Below are 27,912 nucleotides of genomic sequence, written 5' to 3'. Positions count from 1 at the left end.
TATAGTCAATACATCACCTACAGTCTTCTCAACAGAGGTAACCTTGCCACAGTGGTCCAGGCTAATCTCCAGATGAGACTACTACAATATGTAGCACTCGGGGCTGCCTTTAAGACCGCTGTTCATTCTGAATACAGCAGGCTACAGCAATTATATATCATGGCAGTTCTCAAAAAATGTCACTGGCTACTGATACATTTCTGGTCACAATTGAAAGGACTAGTGCAGGGATGTCAAACTAGTTTCATACAGAGGACCAAGGTTAGCATTTATGGTGCCAGAAGTGACATCATTAAGCAGATGATGGCCAAAAATAAGCACTTTGTTCTCACACAGAAACTCACTAGATGCAAATGACATAAGAGAAAATGTGCAAATATTGTTAATATTTTCAAGATATAAGAGAGCCCAATTATCAAGCTGGGAGAACCAAATTATAACGGGAGCTGAAGAAATTGCTTCCAAAGGTCGCATATGGCCCTCAGCCCTTATGTTTGACACCCCTGGGCTAGTGCTTTTCTTTAAACCTGGAAACAGTTTGGGACTTTGGATATCTGATGAGCCCTTCTCCCACATTAACCTGTCCAAAAGTTACATTCATAAATCAAGTTGCTTCTCAGAGATCTCCTTAAATTAGGCAACTAGAAAGAAGAACTGTTACGGGACCCTAAAATCGTTCCCCAGGTAGGTTTGCCTGCTATCAAATGCAACAATGTCCTGTGTCGGCAAAGATCTTTTGATTTGCCCAGACCTTCCAGAAGTCAATTCACTGTTTTTAATAGGCCACTTATGACGTTCTTGCTACTCTGTTACATTTATTTATGACCATATCTGTATTTTTAGTATTTTAATGTCATTTTATGAATTTTTAAGCTAGAGCAACACAGGTTGGCCCTCGGTATCTGCTGAGGATTTGTTCCTGGACCCTTGCAGAGACCAAAATGGGGGGGGGGGCTCAGAGAACCTCCAGATGCAACTGGAAATGTCTTCCAGTCACGCTGGATGGTTCAAGTCTGGCCTCCCGGGGCCTCAGAATACCCCCTAGATGTGAGCAGAAGATACTTTCGGTGTCGTCCCCCCCCCACACACACACAGCAACAAGCTTTTGTACTCTTTTGCACCTTTTTGCTTCAGAAAAGTTAGGTCAGAATTTGTTAAATGCTGTGGGTTACAACCCAATTTTGGGTGGGTTGCAGGCCTGAGGTGATCACAAACCTGCAGAATCAAATGAAGCGTGAGCTGGCAGTCGCTTCCAGGTTGGGCCCATGTGCAATCTGCTTCACTGGCCACACTGTACCACTTCCTGAACCAAGAATCAGGTCATGACCCATCAACAGGTCACCACACACAGTTTGAGAACCGTGGTGCGATGCAATAAATGAAGTTGGTTTGTGCATTGGCACAGCCCCGAAGTGACTGTCAGGTTGTACACATTTTACTTTGCAGCTTTGGCAAAGCTGGCCTTGGCAGGCCCTGGATCCATCACATACAATGCAGTGGGTCACCACGATAAGAAGTTTGAGAACCCAAATTAGATTGTAATGATGTTACAAATGTCATAGCTGTTTTATTGCAGGGAGTACCATGGAGTGTTCATCTCTTTCAGTATCGCTTGCACTGGCCCCAAAAGGGGAACAGCCTCTCAACTGTTACTTGCTTCTGCCTTCTCCCTTCATATTTGACTTCTACCATGCAAAACCAGAGAACAGGCATTAAAATTTCAGCATCAAGGATTCTGGGTGCTCCCTAATCAACTTCAAAATGTGAACCCCAGAGTTTGCTTGCTGTGACCAACTGTTTTTTCACAGTACTGAGTAGCATATTATTAACATTAACAGTATTTATATACTGCTTTTCAACTAAAAGTTCACAAAGCGGTTTACAGAGAAAAATCAAATAACTAAATGGCTCCCTGTCCCAAAAGGGCTCACAATCTAAAAAAATGCAAAAAAATGCATAATGCCAGATGTGGAAAACAGAAGCCCTAGTTCACACCTCTGCTTATCAATATTACAGGCCTGCCTCAGGCAAAATGCACACACTCTTCCTAACCCAGCATTTCTCAGTTGTGACCCAATTTTTGGTTTGCAAAATTGACAGGGCAGATTAAACTATGTGCATCAAGGGTTAAACAAGCTGCTACCTGGCAGGCACTGCTGCCCAATCACCACTAAAGCCACAACCCTTGGCATTTATAAATCAGACAGCAGCCTCAACTGCCTCTAAAAAGTATGGGAACTACTGGCCAAACCTATCTGACAGAGATTTTGTAAGGATAAACATGGGAATTCTATTATGTCAACACAAGCAATTTGAAGGTAGAGCTAGGTAGAAACACCATGATGATTCATCTCCAGCCCTCTCCCCACATCTCTGCAGCTTTTGCCTCAGAGGGACCCTTTAGGCCCACAGGCCGCTAACCAATAAGCCATTCCCTCCCATTTACTAATGAATTTACACCCCATCTTTCCCTTGCCAAAACAAATGTGCAAAGCAGCTGGACTCCATGGAAGCCAGTGTTATAGGAGCCTGGGCACCTCTTCCCCATCACTTCAGTTTAAGAAGTTTTGGAGGAGATGGGAGGGCCCCACAATATACATTTTCTAAAAAATCTGATATCTGTAAGGTGCTGGAGGGGGAATGTATTTCAAACTAGGGTTCTCAACATTCAAGTTCTTAACCTTAACCTTCTGCTCCACCAGTGTATCAAGGTAGACCATTTACAGCAGACGTGGCAGACTGAGCTCAGTGCTTCAGGGTCAGTACCAGCCTGACCAGTCAGCTGACCCTCAGCTGTCAATTCTGGCCCACCAGGTTCTATAATGTCCCAGCCTCAGGGCTGATTCCTCATTAAGTAATTCACCTCTGATACAATGACCCGAACAGCCTAAGTTCCTCCAACCTTGTTTGCTGCTTTGGATCAGTTCACTCACTCCCTGGCACCACTTGGACTCAAGATTCACTCTCTCACTGCTGCCTGCTGAACACGACTGCTTGGAGCATACGGAGGCTCACCAGTATCACTAACTCAAAGAGAAGAAATTAAATAAGTCTGGCAATCTAACAAGCAATTTCTCCTTCACTCCAAAGCTTCATCTCATCCAGTGGACAGAAAGGTGGACAGTGATGTGGAAGCCCCAAGTCCAAAGTCTAATAGCTGCCACTGACAAGTAGATCATATTTACTCCCCTTCCTCGGTTGTTTTCCTTGTGTTGACTGTGGCACTTCAAGGCAAGGAACCATCTTTTCACTCTATGTAAATTACTACATACATGGATGGTGCAATAATTAGTTCCCTCTCTCCATTTATAAAAGGTGGGAACAATAATGACTGCTGCATGGACACAGGTGATAGATATGTAGCCTAAACCATTTTTAAGTTTAGATTTAGAATCAGCACCTCACCCTTTGCTAGAGAGTGCCTCAAGTGTAAAAGCCAGCTCTCTGGCCATAAGCACCTATCAACTTGCCAGGGTTCAACGTAGCCAATTCTTGCAAATTTCTCTTGCTTCATGCATCTTCGTCCTCCCCCTCCACTCCCCATTATTGTTCTGCAACTGCAAAAACAGGAAGAACGGTTCAGAGCTATGTCAGCAAGGAAAGGAGAACAGCTGGTCAGAGGACTCTGCTGGCATGTCAAATGGAGAGAGAGAGAAAGTGAACTCGTTGCTCCAGCTCCCAGAGCAAGAAAGCCATGCTGTATAAGGACAGCCTGTTCCTTTGCGTGGCTTGCTGGCTTTTCAGAACACGTCTCCTCATCCCTTGGACACCCTTAGTCCACTTCCCAGGGTAAAGGATATCTACACCTTAGCTCTCTTCCAGGCAGCAGCTTCAAGGGAGATGCTATAGAACTACTGTTATACTCAGCAAGTTGTATGCACGCACACGAACACACCATAAACTCCATCTCCCCTATCCCCAGATGCAGTGAGGATTTGGGCACACGGACATGTAGCATGACGTAGAAATATCTGTTCACCAGTCTCTTACAATCCAAGGCAAAAAAAAAAAATATGGTGGGCAGGCGCTGCAGAAAAATATAAACAACTGAAGGTGACACGTGCAAGCAAGTCAAGCTACCCACTGCAGGTGGGGGAGAGTGAAGACCTCAAGGCCCTGAGAAAAAATTCCTCTAACTTCAAATGCAGAAATCAATCAGCTTCAAAGAGGAAGTAAAGTCCCATCTCTCTCCACACTAGCCAACATGCCATCCCCAAATGCAACAGCTCCCAACATGTGGTAGGAAGTAGACAGGAGAGAGAAGAGACTGGGGGAATATGCTAACGGAGGCTGCGTATTCTACTGGTCAACCCTATCAAGATCTCCATGACATCTTACTACAGGGTGGCCAACCCATGGCATGCATGCCACTAGTGGCACACGGACACTTTCTAAGTGGCATGCACAAAGTCATCATATATTTTTGAAAACATTTGAACAACAACAAAGTACCACAGCAGTTTACGGTTTGCTTGATTTCTTTGCTACTCCTTACACAGTATGCCCCCAAGTTTCTAACACTGTTTTGGGTACACTCAGGGTGGCTACCCAACTCTGCTTGATTTGCTGTGGCTGGAAAATGGGAAGGTGGGAAAAGAATAATGGACAGGAGAAAAAACCAAAAGGGTAAATGCCAGTGTGCTGTGTTCTGCTAACTGGCGAGTCACTTACCTAAGAGGGTCAGATTGGTGAAGAGCTGAAGAGGCAAAGGGCAGGTTGTAGAAGGTGATGGGAGTCAAATGGAACAGTGCAAAGATGACCAATGAGATAAGTAAACCCAGGTGGCAGGGAGATACCATCTTTGGGAAAATCATCTGCAAAGAAATCCTGACTAAGAGGGTGTGAAACAAAGCCCCCAGGCCAGATACAGCTCATGGAAGATCTGTATCCAGACTTTGGGCTCTCCCAACACCACCATCAGCTGCTGCGCAATGCTGAGGTGTCACTGCTGAAAGGGCAGCCCACATGATACAGCACTCCTGTGTTTCTTTCTCTGTATCTTCTGGAGATATACTGCCCTTCAAGGCTCTATTTAACTATCATAGTAATCACTAAAAGTGATGTTAAGGTGGAGTGGCACATTCAAGATTCTCTATATAAAAAGTGGCATGTGGAATGCCAAGGGTTGGCCACCCCTGTTCACTATATAGAAGTGACCCAATATAAAAATACAAAATAAATATGTAAAATTCAAGGAAAAAAAAACAACCACCAACAGAGCCATTCAAATTTACAACAAAGCCAAAAATGCCTGGAGAACATAACAAAACTACCTATTTCTAGTCTTAATTACTAGATGTCCAAGGTTTGGAAAAACTGGGGTGAGTTTAACGCCTCCATTTTGCACTTTGGCTGCAAATCAACATCTATACTACAGAGCCAATTCATTACAGCCAAAGGATAAAACTACCCACAGGGAAGTTACTCCATTTATGTATGGACAGAGAAATGTTATGGAACAAGCTGTCCTTTGCAAGTAAAAACTCCCAGGTTCTACCTCAGCAACTCCTATCAAAAGGATCTCAGGAAACGGGACTGGTGGAAAGGGCTTCTCTTGCCTCTCTTTAAGCCGACAGTAAAACAACAATACTAGGCTAGATGAACCAATGATCTCACTGTATTTCACAACTTCAAGCTTCAAGTTATTTCAGGCCCAAAAGAATCCCAGCCACCCCAAAAATGTGATGACTACAGGAAGGTAGATGCTTTGATTATAAACAAAGGCTTTTCTTTTGGCTTGGATTTATGCACATAGAAACAAACTCACAAACAGAGCTTAGGGACTCAACTGATCATCTGGTATAGGGGTGCCCAAACCCCAGCCCTGGAGCCACTTGTGGCCCTCGAGGCCTCTCAATGCAGCCCTCAGGGAGCCCCAGTCTCCAATGAGCCTCTGGCGTTCTGGAGATTTGTTGGAGCCCACACTGGCCCAACACAACTACTCTCAGCGTGAAGGCCAACTGTTCGACCTTTCGCATGAGCTGCGGGATGAGGGCTCCCTCCATTGCTTGCTGTTTCACATCTGTGATGCAGCAGTGGCAGCAAAGGAAAGGCCAGCCTTGCTTTGTGCAAGGCCTTTTATAGGCCTTGAGCTATTGCAAGACCTTCATTCATTCATATAAGTTCATCTTTAATATATTCATTTATGTAAACTTATGTAAATTTATTCAAGTTGTAAATGTAAATTAATTCCTTCCCCCCGCCCCCCCCGGCCCCCCCGACACAGTGTCAGAGAGCTGATGTGGCCCTCCTGCCAAAAACTTTGGACACCCCTGATCTGGTACAAAAGACACCAGATCTGACTTTGCTCAAGAAAAATACAGAAGACATTTTATACTAAAGTTTTCTACTTTAAGCCTTGCAATTGTAAACCCTCAAAAGCAAGAATGAATAAAAGTTCTCTCTCTATAAGAGTTGCTCAAAGACCATGACAGAAAAAAGGCAAGGAAGGGGAAATGAAGGAGATACAATAAAATCACAACCCACAGGATCAGTGAACCTTCTCCCTCTGTGACCCGCTCATCTGCCAGATATTAGCATACCTACAGAATACATAGCCAAGAAATAGAATAGATATCCATCTCTCAGGAAAAACAGGGAAATATGGGGACAAGATAGTAGCTACTTTGGAAGTATACACATTTAGAATACTTTATTAGAAATAAAAGACATTAAGCTTACAGGGCTGCATTCGCTTCCCTGTAACCCCAAATCTTAATTTCCCTACCCCCCCCCCTTCAGAAAGACAAATGTCCCTTTTGGCTGTGTGAGCTGCCAATGCTATCATCATCCAGCTGCATGGTGCTAAAGCAGAACAGGTCAGAACAGTAGTCAAAAGAGGGAAGACAAGCCAGCATATCCGCAGGGAGGCTGCCAAAGGAGCACAGAATAACTTTTTAAAATCCAGCAGTGCTGCAAAGAGTGCTCAGGGCATCACCCCCTGGAGATAGAGTGGCTTCAGACTGGTTGTTGCTCTCAGCCCTTCCCAGTATAAAGTGATGCAACGTTTATAGGTAGAAGAATCAAAATAAGCTGAATTTATGCTTACAGGAAGGGACACAACACCTGCTGACTCTGCACAGAGCACAACAGTCCTTTGTTGATGTATCTTATCTCATCCTAAAGATCATTCTGAAGATCTATAAATAAAGGCAGTCTAAAATGGTGAAAACAAAACACCACCACAACTCGAAATTAGGCTTATAAAATGATAAAACGGATAACATCGCCATTCATGCAAAAATAAAACATAGACTGCCTGTATAGGTTTATAGACTACAAACCACTTTGACATAGAAAACCACTCAATGTAGGGTACAGTGAGAGTTAAGCACAACTGATCAAAAACATTTAAACCATCATAAAAAATTGAGATGCCACAGAGAAACATGGAACTCACTACTGTTAACTACTGGAAAACTTCCTGGGTAAACAAAGATGTTTTAACCAAGTGGTAGAACACAGATAGTGACGAGGCTGTATGAATTTTCAGGGGCAGGGAGTTCTACAGATGAGCTGGTATGGAAAAGACTCTGCCCCACTGCAAAAATAATTAGGACATACAATAGAGGCTCTGCTGAAAACTTTAACATGGAGGCAGATTTGTATAGAACAGAAACTTCTTAGGAGTTTTACTCCTGAGGTAAGTCTTTGCAGGGCAGCGACTTGATCCCCAGGATCACATCACTAACAAGGGCGCTTTTAGTCACTGCAGGCTTTTGCAAGCTCCAGGAAGTGTGGGGAGCACCATGCAGCACTCCCCCGTGCTTAGAATGGTGAAAAAAAGATTGCAAGCCACTTCCTGGCTGTGGATCGGAAGTGGATTTTGATTGATTTTTTCACCATTCTAAGCATTAGGGAGCCCTGCATAGGACTCCTTGCACCTCCTGGAGCCTGTAACAACCCTCAGTGAGTAAAAGAACCCCCTTTGACAACACAATCCTAGGGATTGCATTGCTGCCCTCTCCCCTTCCCCTGTCCCTTGAAGGTACTGGGGGACCTTTACACAAACTGGTGGGTCATGACCCACCAGTTTCAGTAGCATTGGTCTAGAAAAAGGTGTTACTTGGAACAGGATTAGTTTAGTTTCTGCAAAATGTTTAATGGTTTAGAGCAGGGGTGTCCAAACTTTTTGGCAGGAGGACCATATCATCTTTCTGACACTCTGTCTAATTAAAAAGAATTAATTTACATTTCAAATTTGAATAAATTTACATAAATGAATATATTAGAGATGGAATGAATGAAGGTTTTGCAATAGCTCAAGGCCTATAAAAGGCCTTGCACAAAGCAAGGTCAGCCTTTCCTTTGCTGCCACTGCTGCATCACAGATGTGAAACAGCAAGCAGTGGATGGAGCCCTCATCCCACAGCTCAGGCAAGAGGCTGAACCGTCACCCTCACACTGAGAGCAGTTGCGTCAGGCCAGCGCAGGCTCCAGCAAGTCTCCGGAAGGCCAGAGGCTTACTGGAGACTGGGGTTCCCTGAGGCCTGGGCTGGGAGCCCCCAAGGGCCACAACTGGCCCCAGGGCTGGGGTATAGGCACCCCTGGTTTAGAGCAGCACTTCTCAAACTATCTTAGGTGGAAGACCAGTCATTTTTTCCCCCAGTGTGCCAGAGATCAGTATCATATCACGCCATACTATTGCTGCAGTGATTCCCAAACTAGTGGGTTGTAACCCACCAGCCAGAAAAGGCCCTGTCTCTGCCTCCTTAAGGGGCAGGGAGGAGTAAAGGCAACAATACAATTGCCAGGATCACCCACTGCTGAGGACGAAAGGAGGTGGGTGGGAAGCCTGTGGATGTCTCCACTGGGCTCCCCAAGCTTCGAAGTGTCTAAAAACAGCGATTGCGACCCGGTTTCACAATTGCAAATCTGAAGAGGGTCACAATTGCTATTTTGAGACATTCTCCACCCATGCAAATAAGTAGGTGGTTCCTAACTTCCATGAAGTAGTTTAGGAACTAGGGTATTATTGTTTTCTTTTCTGGAAATTTGCTGCGGACTGGCTGTTGATGGCTTGCAGAACAGCACTGGTTCATGGATCACTACTCTGAGGAGCAATGGCCTAGGAAGTGCCTGAATGGAGCTCACAGCAACCCTGCTTATCAGCAACATTGTCCCATACCTTTCTAACATGAGTTAAGCAGGTACAATATTGTCCATTAGCACAGCTAACAAGAAAACACATTCATCGACAGTAAGGACCTGCCACAGGCACAGAAAACTGAAAACACCCTCAACAATGTTGTCACATTAACCAACCTTTGGGTCCAATGTTGTTTCAGTCATTTTTGCCAAAAGCACACTGGTCTAGGAAGCCAACACTGGCCTTCCTTTCTTTGCAGTGAGTTTTCTTTGCAAGCATCTGCTGACAACAACAGGACACACTGTGGGAATGCTTCTAGGACAGAAGGCAACCAACCTGACAAAGCCATAGGGAAGGGAAGGTTGCTTTCCAACTCAACCACTAAAGATGCTTCAGAACTAGATTTCTCTAGTTAACAACAGCGCAATTGGAAAGAACGATGTTAAGCTCATAATCCTTCCTCAGCTCCATGTCTGTTTCTGTAAAATCAGTTATTAATTTAGACACCCTGCTGGGCTTCTGACAAGTTACTCAACAGCTGAACTTGATGGAATGCCACACTGGGGGAATGGGGGGGGGCGAGAACAGATGCTGGTGACTTTGAACAGGAAGAACTTAGCAAGTGATGCAGGAAGAAAGTCTAAAAGTGTCTGAGGACTTTCTGTATTACATAAGAACACATGTAGCTCCTTTCTATAGTCAGATCCTTGGTCCATCTGGTTCAGAATGACTGGCAGCAGCTCTTCAAAGTTCCTGAGAGGGGTCTTTCCCAGTGACATCCGCCCAACATTTAACCTTAGGCCTTTTTGCATGCAAAGTGTGTGCTCTACCACAGAGTCCTCTAGCTAGAAGAGCACCACTGTGAATTTTCTCTCACCAACATATGGAACTGTCTTCTCAGGGTCAGCCCAATGTTTCCCAATGCTCAAGACAGCATGCCAAACACTGCCCCCTTACCCAATGATGTGCCAGCTTCTACTCTTCCTACTCTCCAAGATTCTACCTTAGCAGTCTCTTCCCCTCCACCCCCTTCTACCTTTCTCAATTCAAGGAACAGAAGGAGGAGCAGTGGAAGCAAGCAGGTAGACAGTGATGGACACCCAACATAAGAACTTGTCTTCTGTTGAGTTAGACCACTGGTTTGTTTTGCTCAGCTCTGCCTATGCTGAATTGAAGCAGCCCTTAAAGATTCCAACAGAGGTTTTCCCAAGTCCTGGAGATGTCAAGGACAATTTGCAGGGCAAAGCAGGTGTTCTAACAATAACAATAATAACAATAACAACTTTATTTTTACCCCGACTTTCTCCCTGAAGGGACTCAAGGCAGCTTACAACAGGCTAAAACAGATTAAAAACATAATTTAAAACAAATAAAAACATATTAACACATAAAAACAGCAGACAGACAAAAAATAGTTAGGTAAAAAAGAGCATAGAGCAGCAGCAAATCATAAGAATCAGGCCTGTAAAAAATATTAAAAGATGTTAAAAGGATGTTAAAAAAGGCCGAGAACTCAGAAGGCTTGTTTAAACCTTCAGGCCTAGCCGAAAAGTCTCAAGAGAGGGAGCCATTCTTAAGTCAAGGGGAAGGGAGTTCCATAGCATTGGTGCCACTACTGAGGAGGCCCTATTTCTTGCCGCTGCCCCACGTACCTCCCTAGGCAGCAGCACTTGCAAAAAGACCTTCTCTGATGACCTAAGAGGACGAGCCAGATTGTACGGGAGTAGGCGATCTCCAAGACCATAGAGGTATGGCACCTCTGGCTAAATACAGCTTGGCCGACCTGAAACTGTTCCTGTTGGAGGTTCAGAAAGAATACCCAGATGTGAGGACCACGCCATGAAAGATTCCATCTGGAAGAAAAGGGTTCTGTGGGCTGCATGTAGAGCAATTATTGTAATAAACTCATTTGTACTCCACTATGGAGTTTTGAAAGCTGCCTTGGGCATTTGCTTCAGCATGGGAAAGGTGGAATAAATACAAAACAGAAGAATATAGATGTATATTTTTTGCTCACAAGTTCATGAAGCTACCATATACTGATTCAGGTCACCAGTCCATCTAGCTCAGTGCAATCTATTCTGACTGGTGCATACACACAGGGTGGTCTTTCCAAACTTTTGCTATCCAAGGATACTGAAGACTGAACCTGAAAACTTCTGAATGCAAGCCACTACTGAGTTACAGTCCCTTCTTACATTAGAGTGAACAGGCATTCTTAAATGTCCCTCAGCCAGTTCAAAAGAGGAATGCCATGCTTCTGGTCTAACAGCAAGGCAGTCAAGATGCCAAGGTTTATTATTTATTTTTATACAGGTATTTATATACCGCCTTTCTCTGGTCATCAGATTTCTCCTCAGACTTTAATCCAAGGTGGTTTACATAGGTAGGCTGTTCTAAACCCCCGTAGGGATTTTTACAATTGAATAGTTCTAGTCTTTCATAGAACTCCTCATTCCAGCTGGATTCCTTCCCGGTCTGGCCTCTTTCTGGTCCCTCGCCTCCCACGCTCCACTTGACGGTAACTCCTCTCTGCCACCGAGGGTCAGCTCATCAGTATATCAGCGTGTCGTCAGTTCTCGGGTACTTCCAGTTGTTTTGAACTGGCAGCCTCAGATCTTCAGGTATACAAGGTGGCAGCTCTACCAACTGAGCCAGACCTCAATCTAGATATTACAAGGGATTTATGGCTACTTCTACTCCCTTCCCTGCAAAAATTCAGCATCACTACTTTGAGTTCTCTGTGACATATAACCATACTTTGTCCCACATCTTGAAGTCATGACACTGGCTGGCTGGAACATGATTCCCACAACATGGGCTATGAAGCATTACAGAGTGGAGGGAGAAGATTCAACATGAAGAAAACTTTTTGAGTGAAAACACATCTGCTGTAGCCGGACCCTCATGGAATGTACAAACACAGCACTGAAATCTAACAAATAATTTATTTAAACCATTATCATCCTGCCTCTGAGGGGGGACATGATTGAGACATTCAAAATTATGCAGGGGATGGACAGAGTAGATAGGGAGATGCTCTTTACACTCTCACATAACACCAGAACCAGGGGACATCCACTAAAATTGAGTGTTGAGAGAGTTAGAACAGACAAGAGAAAATATTTCTTTACTCAGCGTGTGTGTTGGTCTGTGGAACTCCTTGCCACAGGATGTGGTGACGGCATCTGGCCTGGACGCCTTTAAAAAGGGATTGGACACGTTTCTGGAGGAAAAATCCATTACGGGGTACAAGCCATGATGTGTATGCGCAACCTCCCTGATTTTAGAAATGGGCTATGTCAGAATGCCAGATGCAAGGGAGGGCACCAGGATGAGGTCTCTTGTTATCTGGTGTGCTCCCTGGGGCATTTGGTGGGCCACTGTGAGATACAGGAAGCTGGACTAGATGGGCCTATGGCCTGATCCAGTGGGGCTGTTCTTATGTTCTTAAGCTCAACATGGCTTGTGTCAAAGCAAACAATCTGAAGTCATATCACCAGCAGTAAAAGACCTCAACACTAGAACTTCTAGATTAAAAGGCTCTGCCAGGACACAAAACACTGGAGTGCGACAAATGACTTATCAATGTACTGTTTTGACTACTATGACTTATTAAAACTTATTGCAAGATATTCTTCCTCCCCTCTCTCATGCTAGTGGGAATGCCTCTTATAGGACAATATGACATGTGTGTATCATCTAACAAAGAGTATGTTTTTTGCAGAACTATTTTTGCTCCTGTGGAAATTTATGGAAGGGAAGCAATGCAACTCTGAAAACATAAGATCAGACCAAAAGTCTAGGTAGTCCAGCATCAGTTTCCAACAGTGGCCAGCCAGATGCGTCCAGGAAGACCAAAAGGTGAGCATAGAGGCAAGAGTCCACCCATTCACCAGCAACTGGGAGGAAGTCTGCCTCTGAATATGGTAGTTCCATATTTATATAGACATCACAACTAACAGCCAACAACAGATTTATTGTCATCCATGAATTTGTCTCATCCCCTTTTAAAGTGAATGTAAGTTAGTAGCCATCAACACATATCATGGCAGCAAACTGTACAGGTTAAATTACAAATTGTGAAGTGCTTCCTGTTGTCTGCCCTGTTTCTTCCTGTTGCTTCCTGTTACCCATTCTGAACTTGCTGACAATCTGATGCCACTCTAAGCCCTTGCTGACTCAGACCCTGCCCCACAACTCTCTCAAACCTTAACCTTATTCTGTAAGACTTCCTTCTTTGTTCCATTTCAGGTTACAGTTAACACACCATAATGTTTATTACCAGCAGATTCATGTAAGGATCCCCTCTGCTTACCATTACCACGTCAAAGCAGGATTGTTGCCAAATGTGATCAATGGCCATATCAGCCAAAGTGAGCGAGAAAGGAGAAGAAATGAGCTCTCCCTTGTGCATATGTTATCTAATGAAAAAATTAGCATTTGCCCTAAATGACCCCAACTGCTTGGATACACTATTTCAGTGTTTCTCAAACTGTTGGTTGGGAGCCAATGTCAGGTGGGTCGCCATTCATTTCAATATTTTATTTTGAATATATTAGACTTAATGCTAGCAAAGTATGAGACTGCATTTGGGGAAATGTCACAGATCTGTACTTTGAACAGGCTACTATGAAGATGCTTTTACAATGATAGTAAACAGGACTTACTCCTGGGTAAGTGTGGGTAGGACTACAGCCTAGGATTGGAAAAATTTTCCTGCTTGATGATGTTACTTCCGGTCATGACATCACTTCCGGTGGGTTCTGACAGATTCTCATTCTAAAAAGTGGGTCCTGGTGCTAAAGGAGTGAGAACTACTGCACTATTTAGTAAAACAATAACATTTAAGATCTTGAAAAATTAGTTCACATACAGGCACCTTCACCCAATTAAAAGAAATTTTATACTGATCACAAGAGATTTAGCCAATCAAATCAGTTAAGCGTTCATATCATGAAGACAGAAGATCTAAAACAGATAATGCTCTTTTCAGTTTCAGTCAGCAGTTCCCAAATTGTGGTTTGCGACTCACCACCAGGTTGAGACCCGATTTTTGGTGGGTCATGAAACTGACAGTTGATAGCTAAAAAGAAAAATGCATCGACCCCTATGGAAACCGAAACAGAGCAGTACATGCACATTTATTCATGAGTAGGTGAACATGCCTTGGTTCACCTTGAAGGGCAGGCCAAGGGCAATAAAAACATCAACAGAATAGTGGCAATCTGATGAACGCAGACCCCAACAAACTCTTGAGAAAGAAATCTCCTCCCCCACATTGACAAGGAAAATACATTGACCCCTATGGAAAGTGAAGCTGAGTCACACATGCAGGTTTACTCATGAGAAGGTAAATGTGCCTCAGCTCTTATCAAAGGTAAGGCAAAAGGGAACACAAAGCCACTATAGTAAAAATGGTCCTGATATGGTGGAGCTCAAAAAACGCTCTAGAAGGCAACCCCATCATAATAAAGAGGATAAAAACAGAGCCTTGAATGGCTGGTAAAGTGAAACTTTTTAGTCTGGTAAAGCTAAGTGGGTCCCAATGGTTGGCAACCTTCAGTCTCGAAAGACTATGGTATAAGCCTACAGCACCCAGTATTCCCAGGTGGTCTCCCATCCAAGTACTAACTAGGCCTGACTTTTTAAAAAGTGGGTCCTGGTGCTAAAAAGTTTGAGAACCACAAGCTTAGATGCATACCTCTGTTGCAGCACATGACATATCAGAAGAAGCACTCACTGTTGTGTGAGAGAAGCAAATGCCTCTTCCAAAATAGCACCAGCCACAGTTTTATAAGTAACTGCATTAAAAAGTAAATATAGCACCAGCCACAGTTTTATAAGTAACTGCATTAAAAAGTAAATATAGCACCAGCCACAGTTTTATAAGTAACTGCATTAAAAAGTAAATATCTGCCCCAATTAATTCATAACACACACCTTGATCAACTAAGCCTGCACTCTTACTATTACTGCACTCTAACATTATTACCTGGAAGTAAGAACCATTGAATTCAATGGGCTTAGTTTTAAATAAACCTACAAAGAATTACATTGCCACTTAGCTAAGCCTTGCTGCCCTATACACACCAGTGCAATTAACTTTCATATAAGCTTGCAGAAGCTACTAGTCTGCATCCATTTTTACACAAGCCCACCAGAGGGACCTGATCCACATAATGTTTAGAACATAGAGAGAAAGAGCATAACTTTCTTCCCATCTGCAAAAGCGTACTAGACTGATTATCTGAAAGCAATTTGCAAACCCAAAGGCGTGTCAATTATGGGGCCTATTGGTCTGACTAAAATTACTTTCAAGGTTTTGAACATGCAGGAAAGCCATATCCACATTCTCTTTTATAATGCAGATCTCTTAGACCAGTGTTTCTCAAATTGTGGGTCGGGGCCCACTAGGTGGGTCGCAAGACAATTTCAGATGGGTTCCCATTCATGTCAATATTTTATTTTCAATATATCAGACTTGATGCTACCATGGCATTTGACTGCATTTGGGGAAATGTTACAGACTTGTACTTTTAACAAGCTACTAAGTATATTCTTTTAACAATGGAAGTCAATGGGACTTACTCCTGGGTAAGTATGGGTAGGATTGCAGCCTAGGATTGTTAAAAAATTTCCTGCTTGATAATGTCACTTCTAGTCATGACATCACTTCTGGTGGGTTCTGACAGATTCTTATTCTAAAAAGTAGGACCTGGTGCTAAATGTGAGAACCACTATGCTGGATGGAGGCAGGGAGACTATACACCTAAAGTAGAATGAATAGATTGCACACTACAGATTTCAGGTAGGGGATTGTCATTCACTAAGTAGGGTAGGGGATTTCAGATTTCAGGTAGGGGATACTTCGCTAAGTAAAAATCCTCCAAGTATGCAGAAAATCAGCCCAACAGGGAAACATCCAAGCTAAAGCATCATTCTCAGCTACAGTTTTGTACTGACAGGGAATAAGTAAGGCATTCCACACTTGCAATTAAGGGTGGTACCGTGCCCTCTGCCACCTCAATCTGTAAGGTTTACTCAACCCTCTTCCAGCACTGTGGCTTGGAAAAACTAGGCAAGAATGCCGTTTTGGAACCCAAAGATTCATGCCATAGTGTTCATCTTGGAATATGACTGTATCTGCTTACCTGTTTTGGTATAATAAGGCAAGAAACTAATTCGCAGAACTCCAATTCTATCAGAAGCATATTGGTGAAGACTCATTTCATCTAGTATGAGACACAGCAAATGCAGGAGTTCACAATTTTGAAAGGGGATACTAGCCAGTCATTATTTGTTGTTTCTGGCAACCCCCTCATTTCCTCAGGTCCTCTCATGAGAACTGTTAGATCATTTACAAGATAATTTACAAGAGAGATAGCAAGAGAGACTCAGAATGGCTGTCTGCCATTGCTGAGTCTCTCAAAAACAGTAGCGGAAACAAGACCTTTGGGCCTGTGTCACACTGGTGTCCTGCTTGCCTCTGGAGAAAATATCTGTGGATATCTGAGCAAAGGCACTGGATGGAAAGGGGCCACAAATGCTATACCCCATAGCAAGTACCTACAGTGTATGTAGGTGTTCTCATACATACATGGCATTACTTTAAGGTTTTGGGGCACTGCTGGGCTTGGGTACATTGTTTTGGAGGGTAAGAGAACACAAATGGTGAATTGCTTCCTATACCAGGCTGAACAGTCAGCCTCTGCTGATCAAGAATGCCAAACTGGAAGGAATTTGAACACAATGAACATCCAGGAAGCACTTCCTAGAACAGAGAAAATGGCATGGACGCTCTCAGGCATAGATTTGGAAGACTTTGGGAAGTGGGTGAGGGTGGAAATATTGAGTTTGCTCTCAATTCAGCATGACAAAATCTGGCTAGCAAGTCACCACACACAAAACATCACTCCCATCAAACAAAGGACTTGCTGCCACAGACTTTGCCATTTCAACTTTAACATCTTGCATATGAAGGCAAGAATGCATACAGCCATCACCCTCCACACCGTTTTGGCAAAATCACACCAAAGCAAGAACTACAGGTGGAGCCTATTTATTTGTGTTAGTTCTGTTGCATGACATGGCGCAATTAACAAAAACGTGTTGTGCTAAATTCCATAGAGTTACGCAAATACACTGCAGTCTGACACTTCCGGATGGAAGTAAACTAAGGCAGCTGTTATCAATCGCCTCCCCTCTGTACTCAGCCCTCCCCGTTGCCAGCTGCCCGGCTTCTTTAACAGTTGGGATGCTGATCTTTTAAGAGTCCAGCCCTATGTGTTTCTACTCAGAAGTAAGCCTGATTCCAGACAATGGGACTTACTCCCAGGAAAGTATGGAGGGGATTGTAGGCTAAATCTCATGTTTTGCTTGGTGGGAAGGCTTGTTTGTGTCAGTGATCGCCTGCATCATCTCAATGGGGGGGGGGGGGAATTTGGCAAACACTCCCTGGGTTTTTTTAAAGCAATCCCCTCTGTTGCTACTGCACCTGCCCCTGTGTGAGTGAGAGAGAGCACACTCGCTCCACCTTGCTGCACGTGTTCTCGCTACAGAGATTTTCGGCCCCCCCTTCCCTTCTTCAGCCTCTTTGCTGATTCAGGTGCTCCAGGAGTGTTACTGTTCCTTTGCAAGGGGAACCTCTTCCATGGCTCCAAGGCTATTCTCTGCCTGGGTGAGGCGGAGCCTTTTTGCAGTGTTTTGGGTTGCCTGGAAATGGAGGGAGATGCCAGCACAGGGCAAAGGTGTGTGTGACTTTCGGTTCCCCCACCCCATTCCTGTTGAGAAAAATTTGCAGATAAAAAATCCGTGAATAGGCTGCACCTGTACTGTCAAAGGGCTAAGAACTGGTCAAGAAAGGACCACCTCCTACAACAAAAACCCACATAACCAACAATGACCAAGTTGTTCTACACCTAAGACTAAGGCATGCAGGGGTGTATGTAAGGGACAGAGGGCAGCATGCAGTTCCCATCTCCTGCCTACCCCAGCTGGCAGCACAAAATTGAACAACCACCTCTAATATTTCTTAGAACTACATCTGGAAAAGAACTTGTATAATTCTAGGTTAGGGTTTCTGAGATCCATCAAGGGCATATCATCTATATGTGGAGAGCAGACAGCAAAGGAGTACAGGAGGTGGTGGCCTTGGAGGTTAGTCACTCCTTCCTAAGAAATATTCACTGGAATGTAAACATAAAGCATGGGCCAGGGCTATACTTATGATATACGTGTTTGGGCCAGCCATTTTTGGTCAGTGTTAGACTGGTGAAGCTAATAAGCTATAATTTCAAACAAGCTCAAATACATTTTCTAATTGTCAGTGGGTAAAAATATTAGCCACTAAATCCATAGCATAGCAGTCACTCACTCAGTCACACACCACTGTGCATTCCACTTAAGATCTGCAGTGACAGAAGTTGTGGCCTCATCTTACAACTGAGCAACCCAAGAGCTTTAGCACAAACTCTACCCTCCTCTTGCTAACATGCATCTCAAGTTGCTGAGACAGCCACAGGATGCGATTTATTCCATTCAGCTCTTATAATAAAAAAAGAGAAAAACTGCCCCCTTCCTTCTATGTAAGACTTAAGTGCCCAAGCAAGCATTTAGACACACACACGCCTATAAAAGGGAAACAATTTCAGAGCAGATTGTATTGCACCTTGTACAATACAAGGTGTCTGGAGACCAGCAAGTCATATTTAATCAAGTGAAAAACTTAATAGCTTTCTTTTATTAAACTTGTATTACCAGCAGGCACTTGAATATCATTTGTTTCTCTTAGATGATACAAACTAGGGCCACATTCCATAGGAACAGCTTACTTTGGTCACCAAACTCTTGAGTGCTGCAACTCCCCTAGCAAGAAAGGGTGCTCAACTGAGGAGGCAGAGATTTTTTCAGAGATGTGCACATCCCAAGCCATGAACTGGTTCCTTGAATTGGGAGGGCCCTGCCTTCTCTGTCTTTTGAGTCAAGAACAAGTTCTGACAAAGCAAGGAACCCTGCGATTTCCTCCCAGGATAGTTCACTTTTGCGGGTGGCGAAGATCCTGCACATAAGGTATGTATGAAAGGTGCATAAAGTAGGCACATTCTCCCAAATACCCTCTACATGATTATAGTCTACACGACTTTGGGCCTCTGCTCACTTGAAAACCACCCTCCAGAGGTAAACATTACTAGGGAGGATAGCATTCCAGAAATTTGGGGAAAGATGCATAAGCATGTCCTGAGCTGCAGAAGTTGCCCTGAGCATTTCAAAGAGTTTGTGCAAAGTGGTCAGAGGAAGTAGGAATATTTATAGCAGGGGGAGGGGTTTAGGTATAGATAGGTAATCTGGAATGTTTAAAATTCTATATCTGCACCTTGGATATGGAAGGATCCTCTCAGTACTTTGCAAGGTTGGAGTCAATCTTATTCCACCACTAAAAATAACCCGGGGGGGAGGAGAACGGGACAGAATGAAATTTAGAAAAGCAGCTTAACTGGTAGTGTTTACTGTCTCCCAGAAGAAATGGACAAACAGCAGGAAAGGGAGCCACATGCCATCAGGCAGCAATTTATCCAAGATTGCTCAAAGAGAGAAATGCACAGGACTGAAACGTAGCAGAAGGCAAGACAATGCACAGACCAAGTCCAAAAACTACTGCCCAAAATGGGTTACTTGCTCATTACAGAAAAAATCATGCTCATGCGTATGCATATGAACCTTCAGGTCAGTACATGCGTGGCACCATGCAGTATTCCCAGTTTGAAGACCAATGCACAGAATGCTTCAATCTGTCAAGACCCAATTTATTTATTGTTTTTGAAAAGTTTTGTTTATCACACATAGTATTATATAGTGCAACAATAAAAACAAACACAGGAAAGGGGTGCGAGGAGGCAGAGAATCTCAATCAAACATTCATCCAGGGTGAGTGCTACCTTCTTAAACATTCTAGGCTGCGTCCTTACAAAAAAGGAAGCCCACATATGCTGCAACAGAAGACCTTTCACTGCATTATGACCTGATTTAAAACACTGTATTTGTAAGTTAGAAAGCGATACACAGGTAGCATTAGAAGGAGCTTGGAGGGAAAAAGGATGAGCTGACAAGGTGCTGTCTCCCCCACCATAACTGTGTACAGAAATCCTGCAAGGCTAGATTAGGCCTTCCCAATGAAGCCCCAATCACCATGAAGGGCAAACCAATTTTATCAGCTATGAAAAGCTATTTCAGACTGCAGTCACTTATATCATAACACTCGCCATTTTAATTGGGGCGGGGGAAGCTGCCTTGCAAAGAAGGAAATGCAGGGGGGGGAATGAGCATAATCTCCTGCCCCACTTTATAGAAGATGTCTTTATGCAGCTAGAAAATGCAAAATAAACTGTTCAAAAGGGAAGGGAGAGAGGAAAAAATTCACACACGATAACTTTTATTACACATTAACCAGTATTTTAGTTTTGAAACAAACTTGAGTCAGAACTGCATGCGACAGGAGAGCTCAACCTTTCTTATTCCACCACTTATTTTGTATCACAGTGTACCCTGCATGCTATACATATGATATTCCTATCCTTGTCACCTGTCCACAGAAACCGCTCAAGAGCCCCATCCTTCAGCACATATGGACATAGAAAAGTGTCTATGTATATGCACACACAGAGGTCAATGTCCTCTGCTCAGTACAAACATCACAGGAGATGACAGCTCTCCCCAACATGTGAAGCAACATCACCACCACACAAACCAATTTGCTGTGGCAGTAGAAGACCTGCATTACCCCCCTTACCTTGCCCTTTACAAAAAAAGCTTGCCAGCTTGCAGAGATGCAACAGTATCTATTTTACTGTTGCTGGGATTGCTACATTTTCAGATTTTAACACAGGAGGTGAGAGGGATAAGAAAAGAAGTGTTTGTCTTTATACTTTGCACCAAGGCTGCTGTGCAGCAAGAACACAGGATCAGGTTCCAACTCACTCCCATGCAGACTGTCTACCCCTGCGTACAGAGGGAGGCAGTAAGGAGTCAGACTTTAATATTAGTTAGCAAATAACAGACCTCATAACAGTAAACAGGCAACCTTTAATTCAGGAAGTACAAAGAAAGTTTGTTTTGTTCATTTAGTGGAGCTTGTTACAACAGAGTTTGTAAAAGTATTTGCATCTGTTTCTCCCACAGTTTGAAGCAACTCATAACAGCAAATACCCAAGTTCACCAGCAGAAAGATAAATGATTTATCAGACAACCTAACTAAAAGGCAGAATTAAGAGTTATGAAAAGCATGGAAGGAGAAACTACCTTGCCATATCTTTGTACTTGTTCCATTTACGCTTGCCTCTACTCCTCCCACCCCTCATCTCCCCCTGTGGCAAAACTGATTGTATGCCTCCTGAGGCAGGGATCTGTCCTTTTATTTTGTGAAGCACAATGCAGGAAAATAACACTATATAAAGGTTCACAAATCATGGTCATTCTCTTCATTCTCACTTCTCTCACATGCCCCCAGACACAGGGGTGGGGTAGAGGATAAGTCACACCAGGCTGGGATATACTCAGAAGGCAATGTCTCCCAGGCAAGATAATATTTTCTCTCACCTGCTTCTCTGGAAGGGAAAAGACAATCACTCAGCTTACACACTCAGAAGCAGCAAAAATCTCTCCTATTTCAGAGAGTCTGCAGGGCCAACCAGCAGAGGTGAACACCACCAATCTCCATGGGGGCAGGGGAATGAAAAGGATCAGTTCCACAACATCAAGAGGCAAGATTGTCTCTTGCTGTTTCTCTAGTGCTGCTTGGCATAGCAGAAGGTGAGAGGCCAATGCACTTGTGTCACCCCCTTCATGTTTCAGGAGCAGGAGAGGTATAATCCATCTCTTCTGCTTGAACAGGCAAGAGGTAAGAAAGACTCCTTCCTACTATAAGAGCAAAGATGTCTCTGTTGTCATCCTCAACTGCAAATTATCGGAGAGAGATTCCTCTTCACCAACAGTAAGCTGTCCAGTGTTTTTGTGAACACCTGTAAATCATTTACAGACTGTGGCAGTCATACTCAAGTGCTAAATGTGTCTACTTGGAAGTAAGTTCCACTGTTATCTACATAACCTGCATCACACCAAGTCTGCAAGAACTCAAGCTTTGACATCATTCACAGATACATTTTTCCATCATTGCCCACATATTGGTCAATGCCTGAGCTCACATCCTCTGGAATCCTAGGAGTTAGGAAGGAGCACAAGTCTTCATGGTTCAGTTCCTGCCTATTGCCCTATAGCAGCCATTTTCAACCCTTTTCAGCTCAGGGCACACTGTCAAGGCACTAAAATGGTCAAGGCACACTCCCAGTTTTTACTTACGTTAAAATTAATTTTTAATATATATAATTAATACAGTTAAATCATTACATAACAAAGCACAATCCTAACCAGGTCTACTCAGAAGTAAGTCCTATATTGTTCAATGGGGCTTACTCTCAGGAAAGTGTGGTTAGGATTGCAGCCAGAGACTGGGGGGAATGTGCCTGTGGGACTTACTTCTGAGTAGACATGCCTAGGATTGGGCTTTTGGTTGCACTCTTTTCTCAAATACAAGAGCAGGCAATTGGCACTTCTCTCTCCTCCTCTCCCCCACCCCACCCCCTCCCACAGGCACATTCCCCCCATGTCATAATTGCAGTTCGCACCTCTCCTACTGTCCCTCCCCTCTCTTCTCTGCACCTTCCAAAGGTCCAAAATCACTTGCCTCACATTCTTCCCCCCTTGCCTGCTCCTGTATTTCAGAAAAAAGTGTGACCAAAAACCCAATCCTAGGCATGTTTATTCAGAAGTAAGTTCCATTATAGTCAATGGGGCTTCCACACAGGAAAGCGGGGTTAGAAAGGAACCTGACAGCCCAGCCCAGCCCAGCTCAGGCATGTCTACTCAGAAGTAAGTTCCATTATAGTCAATGGGGCTTACTCCCAGGAAAGTGGGCCTAGGAGAGGAACTTGAGCCCAGACCAGTTCAGGCATGTCTACTCAGAAGTAAGTCCCATTATAGTCAATGGGGCTTACTCCCAGGAAAGTGTGGATAGGATTGTGGCTCAACACCCCTCCTCTGAAAGGCAAAGGCAAGGCAGGGAGGGTCACTTTGGGGAGCTACAGGCAACTGTGGCAAGGAGAAGGGACTTAGAAGGACCCTCAGCCAGCCCATTCTTAGGCTGCTGGCCTCAGCAAACTGGTAGGAACCTGCTTGCCTGTCCCCTCCTCACTCACTCCACCCATACCTCCTCCAGGCTTTTCCGGTTGCCCAATCAGCACACAGGGCAGACTTGATACTCAATCCTAGGCATGTCTACTCAGAAGTAAGCCCCATAATAGTTATCAGCTTACTTCCAGGTAAATGAGGATCGGGTTGCAGCCTTCATCTTGCTCAGCAGCAGGAGATGCAAAGCAGCCGCAGCTGCTCCTTTTTCCACTACTGTTGTGTGAGGGTTTCCCCTGGGGGCTGGGGATAAGAATAGGCCCTCAGTTTGGCTGTACTTGTCCTAAGAGGTGACTAAACAGCCACCAGGTAGATGGGACTCATCAGCCTGGGAAGGCAGCTCATCTGAGAGAAGGAAAACTCTGATCCCAAACCTCCACTGCCTTGTGGCTACATCCAGTTATGCAAAAGGCTTCAGGAGTCAACCTCGAGGCAAAATCCAGACCCGGAGTCCCTGAGGCAGTTCATGGCTGAACACAGTCACGTTCTGGCAACTCCTGCGACGCCGCTGGAACCAACCGTATTGGTCTCTGCCTTTCCAATGGACCATTTCAGCAACATGGAGATGGGGGATTTGCTGCATGGGTAACAGCCTATCCTCCATACCTACTTTACCCAGGCTTCGCGCACTGCAGAGGACACTCTGTTCCAGAACCACCATTCAGAGCGTGACACCATAGTCTTCCGAGACTGAAGGATGCCAACAACTGTGTGAGGGTCAAAGCAGCCGCTTCCCGCCCACAGTTGCTGCCTGCCTCCTCTGGCCCTGTGGCATACCTGAGGCTGCTCATGTGTCATGGCACAATGGTTGAAAACCGCTGCCCTATAGTCTCCACACCTCATTCCAACGTGCTCCATATGCCACCACTTGTCTACAAGACAACAACTGCAAAGTTGCATTCCAAAGGCAAGGTAGGGAGTAGAGACACCAAGTACAGCCTTAAATCCTTGACTTGTCAGCAAAGTAACCCATTTTTGCCTGGTGCGCAGGTATGCACATTTGATCCCCGTTACATATATGCAACATTGGACAAAAATGGTTTAAAAGACTGTCAGTCAATGAATCATCATAATATTAAGCAATCAGAAATGTAGTGAGTTATTGTGATTCAAAAAATGCAAAAGGGGCTTCATGTAGTTTCATTAAGTTATATGAACAAACCCTTTCATATACAAAAAATCATCTGGTTCAAACACTTAAAAAGGATATATAGAACAACAATGCTCAAATTCTCAGAAACAGAGAATCCCTAAAACTGAGAGTGTTCCTACTGTTAGAGCAGGGATGCCCAAACCCCGGACCTGGGGCCACACGTGGCCCTCGAGGCCTCTCAATGTGGCCCTCAGGGAGCCCCCAGTCTCCAATGAACCTCTGGCCCTTCAGAGATTTGTTGCAGCCTGCACTGGCCCGACACAACTGCTCTCAGCGTGAATGCAACTATTTGACCTTTTAGCATGAGCTGTGGGATGAGGGCTTCCTCCACTGCTTGCTGTTTCATGTCTCTGATGCAGTAGTGGCAGCAAAGGAAAGGCCAGCCTTGCTTTGTGCAAGGCCTTTTATAGGCCTTGAGCTATTGCAAGACCTTCATTCATTCAGATAAGTTCATCTTTAATATATTGATTTATCTAAACTTATGTAAATTTATTCAAATTTTAAATGTAAATTGATTCTTCCCCCCCCGGCCCCCGACGCAGTGTCAGAGAGATGATGTGGCCCTCCCGCCAAACACTTTGGACACCCCTGTGTTAGAGGAACTGAAGTCGAATTCATTTTAGTTTCAGCTGAAAAGGAAAGGGGATTGCAGGAACTTGAAATGGTTTTTAGATCCAAAAGAAAGGAATGCCAAAGTTGTCCAAGGCCTCTGGAAACGTGCAAGTAGCCTGACACGTGTTTTTGCAAATGACCAGCTTGCTCCACAACTTTTCTCATCCATCTCATCCTCATTCACCTCTCTACACCATGTTTCACTGTTAGTGCCCCCACAAAGTTTTTTTTATAATCAGAAAGAGTCCCAATGCTTACTCTTTGAAAGTTTAGACTATACTTTAGGGCTCTTTCAAGTCTGAAAAAACTTGAATTAGAAATAAGCAGAAATTAGAGGGCTTAGTCTCCTGGCTACCAAGGGTTTGGAAAGTCAGACCCAATAATACTGACCTTTCTCCTGGGCAAGGAGGAGCATAGCAGGCTACTCCAGCTGTGTCTCCCAGATTTAGAAGGCCAAGCAATGCAGTTAGGTTAGGATCTACATCAAGGTTAGGCCTATCTAGGTCATCCAGCAAGTTCACAACTTGCCAGGGATTTGAATCAGACACCAAATTGTGATGTTTCCCAACCATTACCTTTAAAGTCCATTTCACACATTACACAGTAAATTTGATTTAGTGGCTGTGTACCCAACAGGGATCAGTAGTAAACTCTGACTCACCGATGATCATAACTTTTGTGATACATGCATTCACAATCATTTATCTCATTCACATTTATCATGAAGTGTATACCTAAATATATATATTGAGCAAAGAAATTCCAAATGTGACCCATGTTCGTATGCTCACCACTTAAAATACTCACTTTTTAACGTTTGCTTCTCCATTGGGGATCCGACGCAGTTTCTTTTTCTTCAGGATTTTGACTGCTCTCCGACAGAGGGTTTCAGAGTCCAGCATCTCCTTGACCTTGCCATAAGATCCTTCCCCAAGCAAGTCCCCCATCAGGTATTTGCCTATCAGCTTGGCCCTCTTCCGGCGGGGCTGGTAGATCACTTCTGTCGAGTCAATACGGTGGATGAAAGTGTCCATCCCCACTGACATCAATTCACTTTCAACAAACATGCCCAGCTGCTGAGGCTCTTCCAGATCCATCCTGGATTAAGCCTGTTTATTTCCTCCAATGCCAATAAGTAAACACTAAAGTTTTATAAATCCAGTTCCTTATGTATCCAATGCTCCCTTTTACTCCCAATGTTTTATTTTGGGGGGGGAGAGGAGAACAGAGGAAAGAAGGAAGTTTCCAGAAGATTGTACAAAGGTTTAATCTCAAAATGAAAAATAGATGTCTATGAGGATGTTTCCATCAACCCAGGAGGGTCCTATAGAGATCCAGCACCTTGTTCCAATACTATTTTAAAGAAAGTGGGGGGGACGAGAGGAAATCAACCAAGTTATTTTCTGTAGTTTACAATTATCTGTCTTTCTGATCTTCACCTGCTAATCCAAATCTCTCGTGTCAAATTTTTTCTCCTTAACAAGTCCAAGTTTTCCGTTTCCTTGAGAACTAAGTCATCTTTAAAAGACTTTCAATGTGAGAAAGCAAAACAGCAGCCTCGTTCCTTAAGGATTTTCCATCACTATCAAGTTGTGGGGTCTCCCAATTCCAAAAGGAGAACTGCAGAATTAGGGCTTCCTACTGTTGTCACTCTTGCCACTCAGATACAACTTCTGTTGAAAGTCCTTTCAGCCGTTGGGAAGCTGGAACCAAGTCTCTTTGAAGAAAGTTTCAATACTGATTTTAACAGCTTCCTTTTCACCCTTGACAAAGGTTCGAGGCCTTCCGTGTCTAGTAAGTACTTCCAGGGGCATCCTTCAACCACCTGGGGTCTACCTGACACATGATGTGTCACCCCACAGCTTCAGGTATCAAAGCAGGCTGACAGCACAAACCCTTTTAGCCCCAAACTAAGCACCCACCATCAAAGACGTGGCTTGTACAAGCTCTCTTGCAGCAAACTTAAGCAGCTGACAACTCCTCCAAATCAAGTGCTATACACTGAAGAACAGAGAGATTCTCAAAAGGACCCTAATCAGGGGAAATCTCTATTTTGAAAGATACTTCAACTCCACAATTTCACAGGCATCACTCAAAACAGATTGATCCCATTAGTGGCATACTCCTCACCAACACTTGCTACTTTAAAGTAATATTCCCTTTCTCTGCACATTTACACTTATTTACTTATTTACTCTGCACATTTACACTTCCAGTCCGAACGGAAGACAATGAAATGTTTAAAAATCCAGGAAGTCAAGGGGAAATTTTCCTTAACACATAGATAGGAAAGAATGAAGAAAATTCTTCATCTTTCCTTGACAGGTAACAGTACTGTTCCCACTGCCTGGTAGCCAGAGAACGAGGCACCTGTCACACAGGCAAGTAGAATCTGAATGGAAGAACTGGTTCTTCCTTTCCATTTCACCTCCTTTCTTTCAGAATGGAATCTTTTTTTCTCCCCAAGGCCTCAAAACATCATATAGTCCCTTGAGGCCATAAGCACCCCCCCCCCCCACACACACACAGAGTCACTAAGGCTTCCTCTTTCACTATTAAGGAAAGAAAGCAATCCAGCCCATTTGCAGGACTCTCACATGCTTCAAGTCAAAGAAGGATGCCCAGGGCATCACTCAACAGTGTAAAAACCACTTCCTCTCCAACCAAGGTGGGGAAAATATCAGTAGCATGAAAAGTTACCCATCACTCACCCAAGAGCAGAAACAAGGAAGAAGCTATCTACCACCTTTGCCACCAAGCAATCTGAGTCACTCACATCTAAAGGAGAATAAACAGAAACAAGATGGGATGGAACTGCTGA

General features: G+C 44.0%; 1 protein-coding gene across 1 annotated transcript in view; it reads right to left on the bottom strand.

Moving 5' to 3' along the window:
• STK11 (serine/threonine kinase 11) overlaps positions 1-27,582 on the bottom strand; it is a 79,137-nt gene extending 51,555 nt beyond the window's left edge. The window contains exon 1 of the mRNA XM_066635857.1: positions 25,899-27,582. Within this exon, the coding sequence (XP_066491954.1) occupies positions 25,899-26,188 (290 nt within the window). The 5' untranslated portion in view covers positions 26,189-27,582. The remainder of the gene's footprint in view (positions 1-25,898) is intronic.
• Between the last annotated feature and the right edge of the window lie 330 nt (positions 27,583-27,912).

The sequence above is a fragment of the Tiliqua scincoides genome, chromosome 8 (assembly GCF_035046505.1).
Source record: "Tiliqua scincoides isolate rTilSci1 chromosome 8, rTilSci1.hap2, whole genome shotgun sequence".
Lineage (NCBI taxonomy): Eukaryota > Metazoa > Chordata > Lepidosauria > Squamata > Scincidae > Tiliqua > Tiliqua scincoides.
Note: the sequence above shows the minus strand (reverse complement) of the source record. Positions and strands in the feature narration are given on the sequence as shown.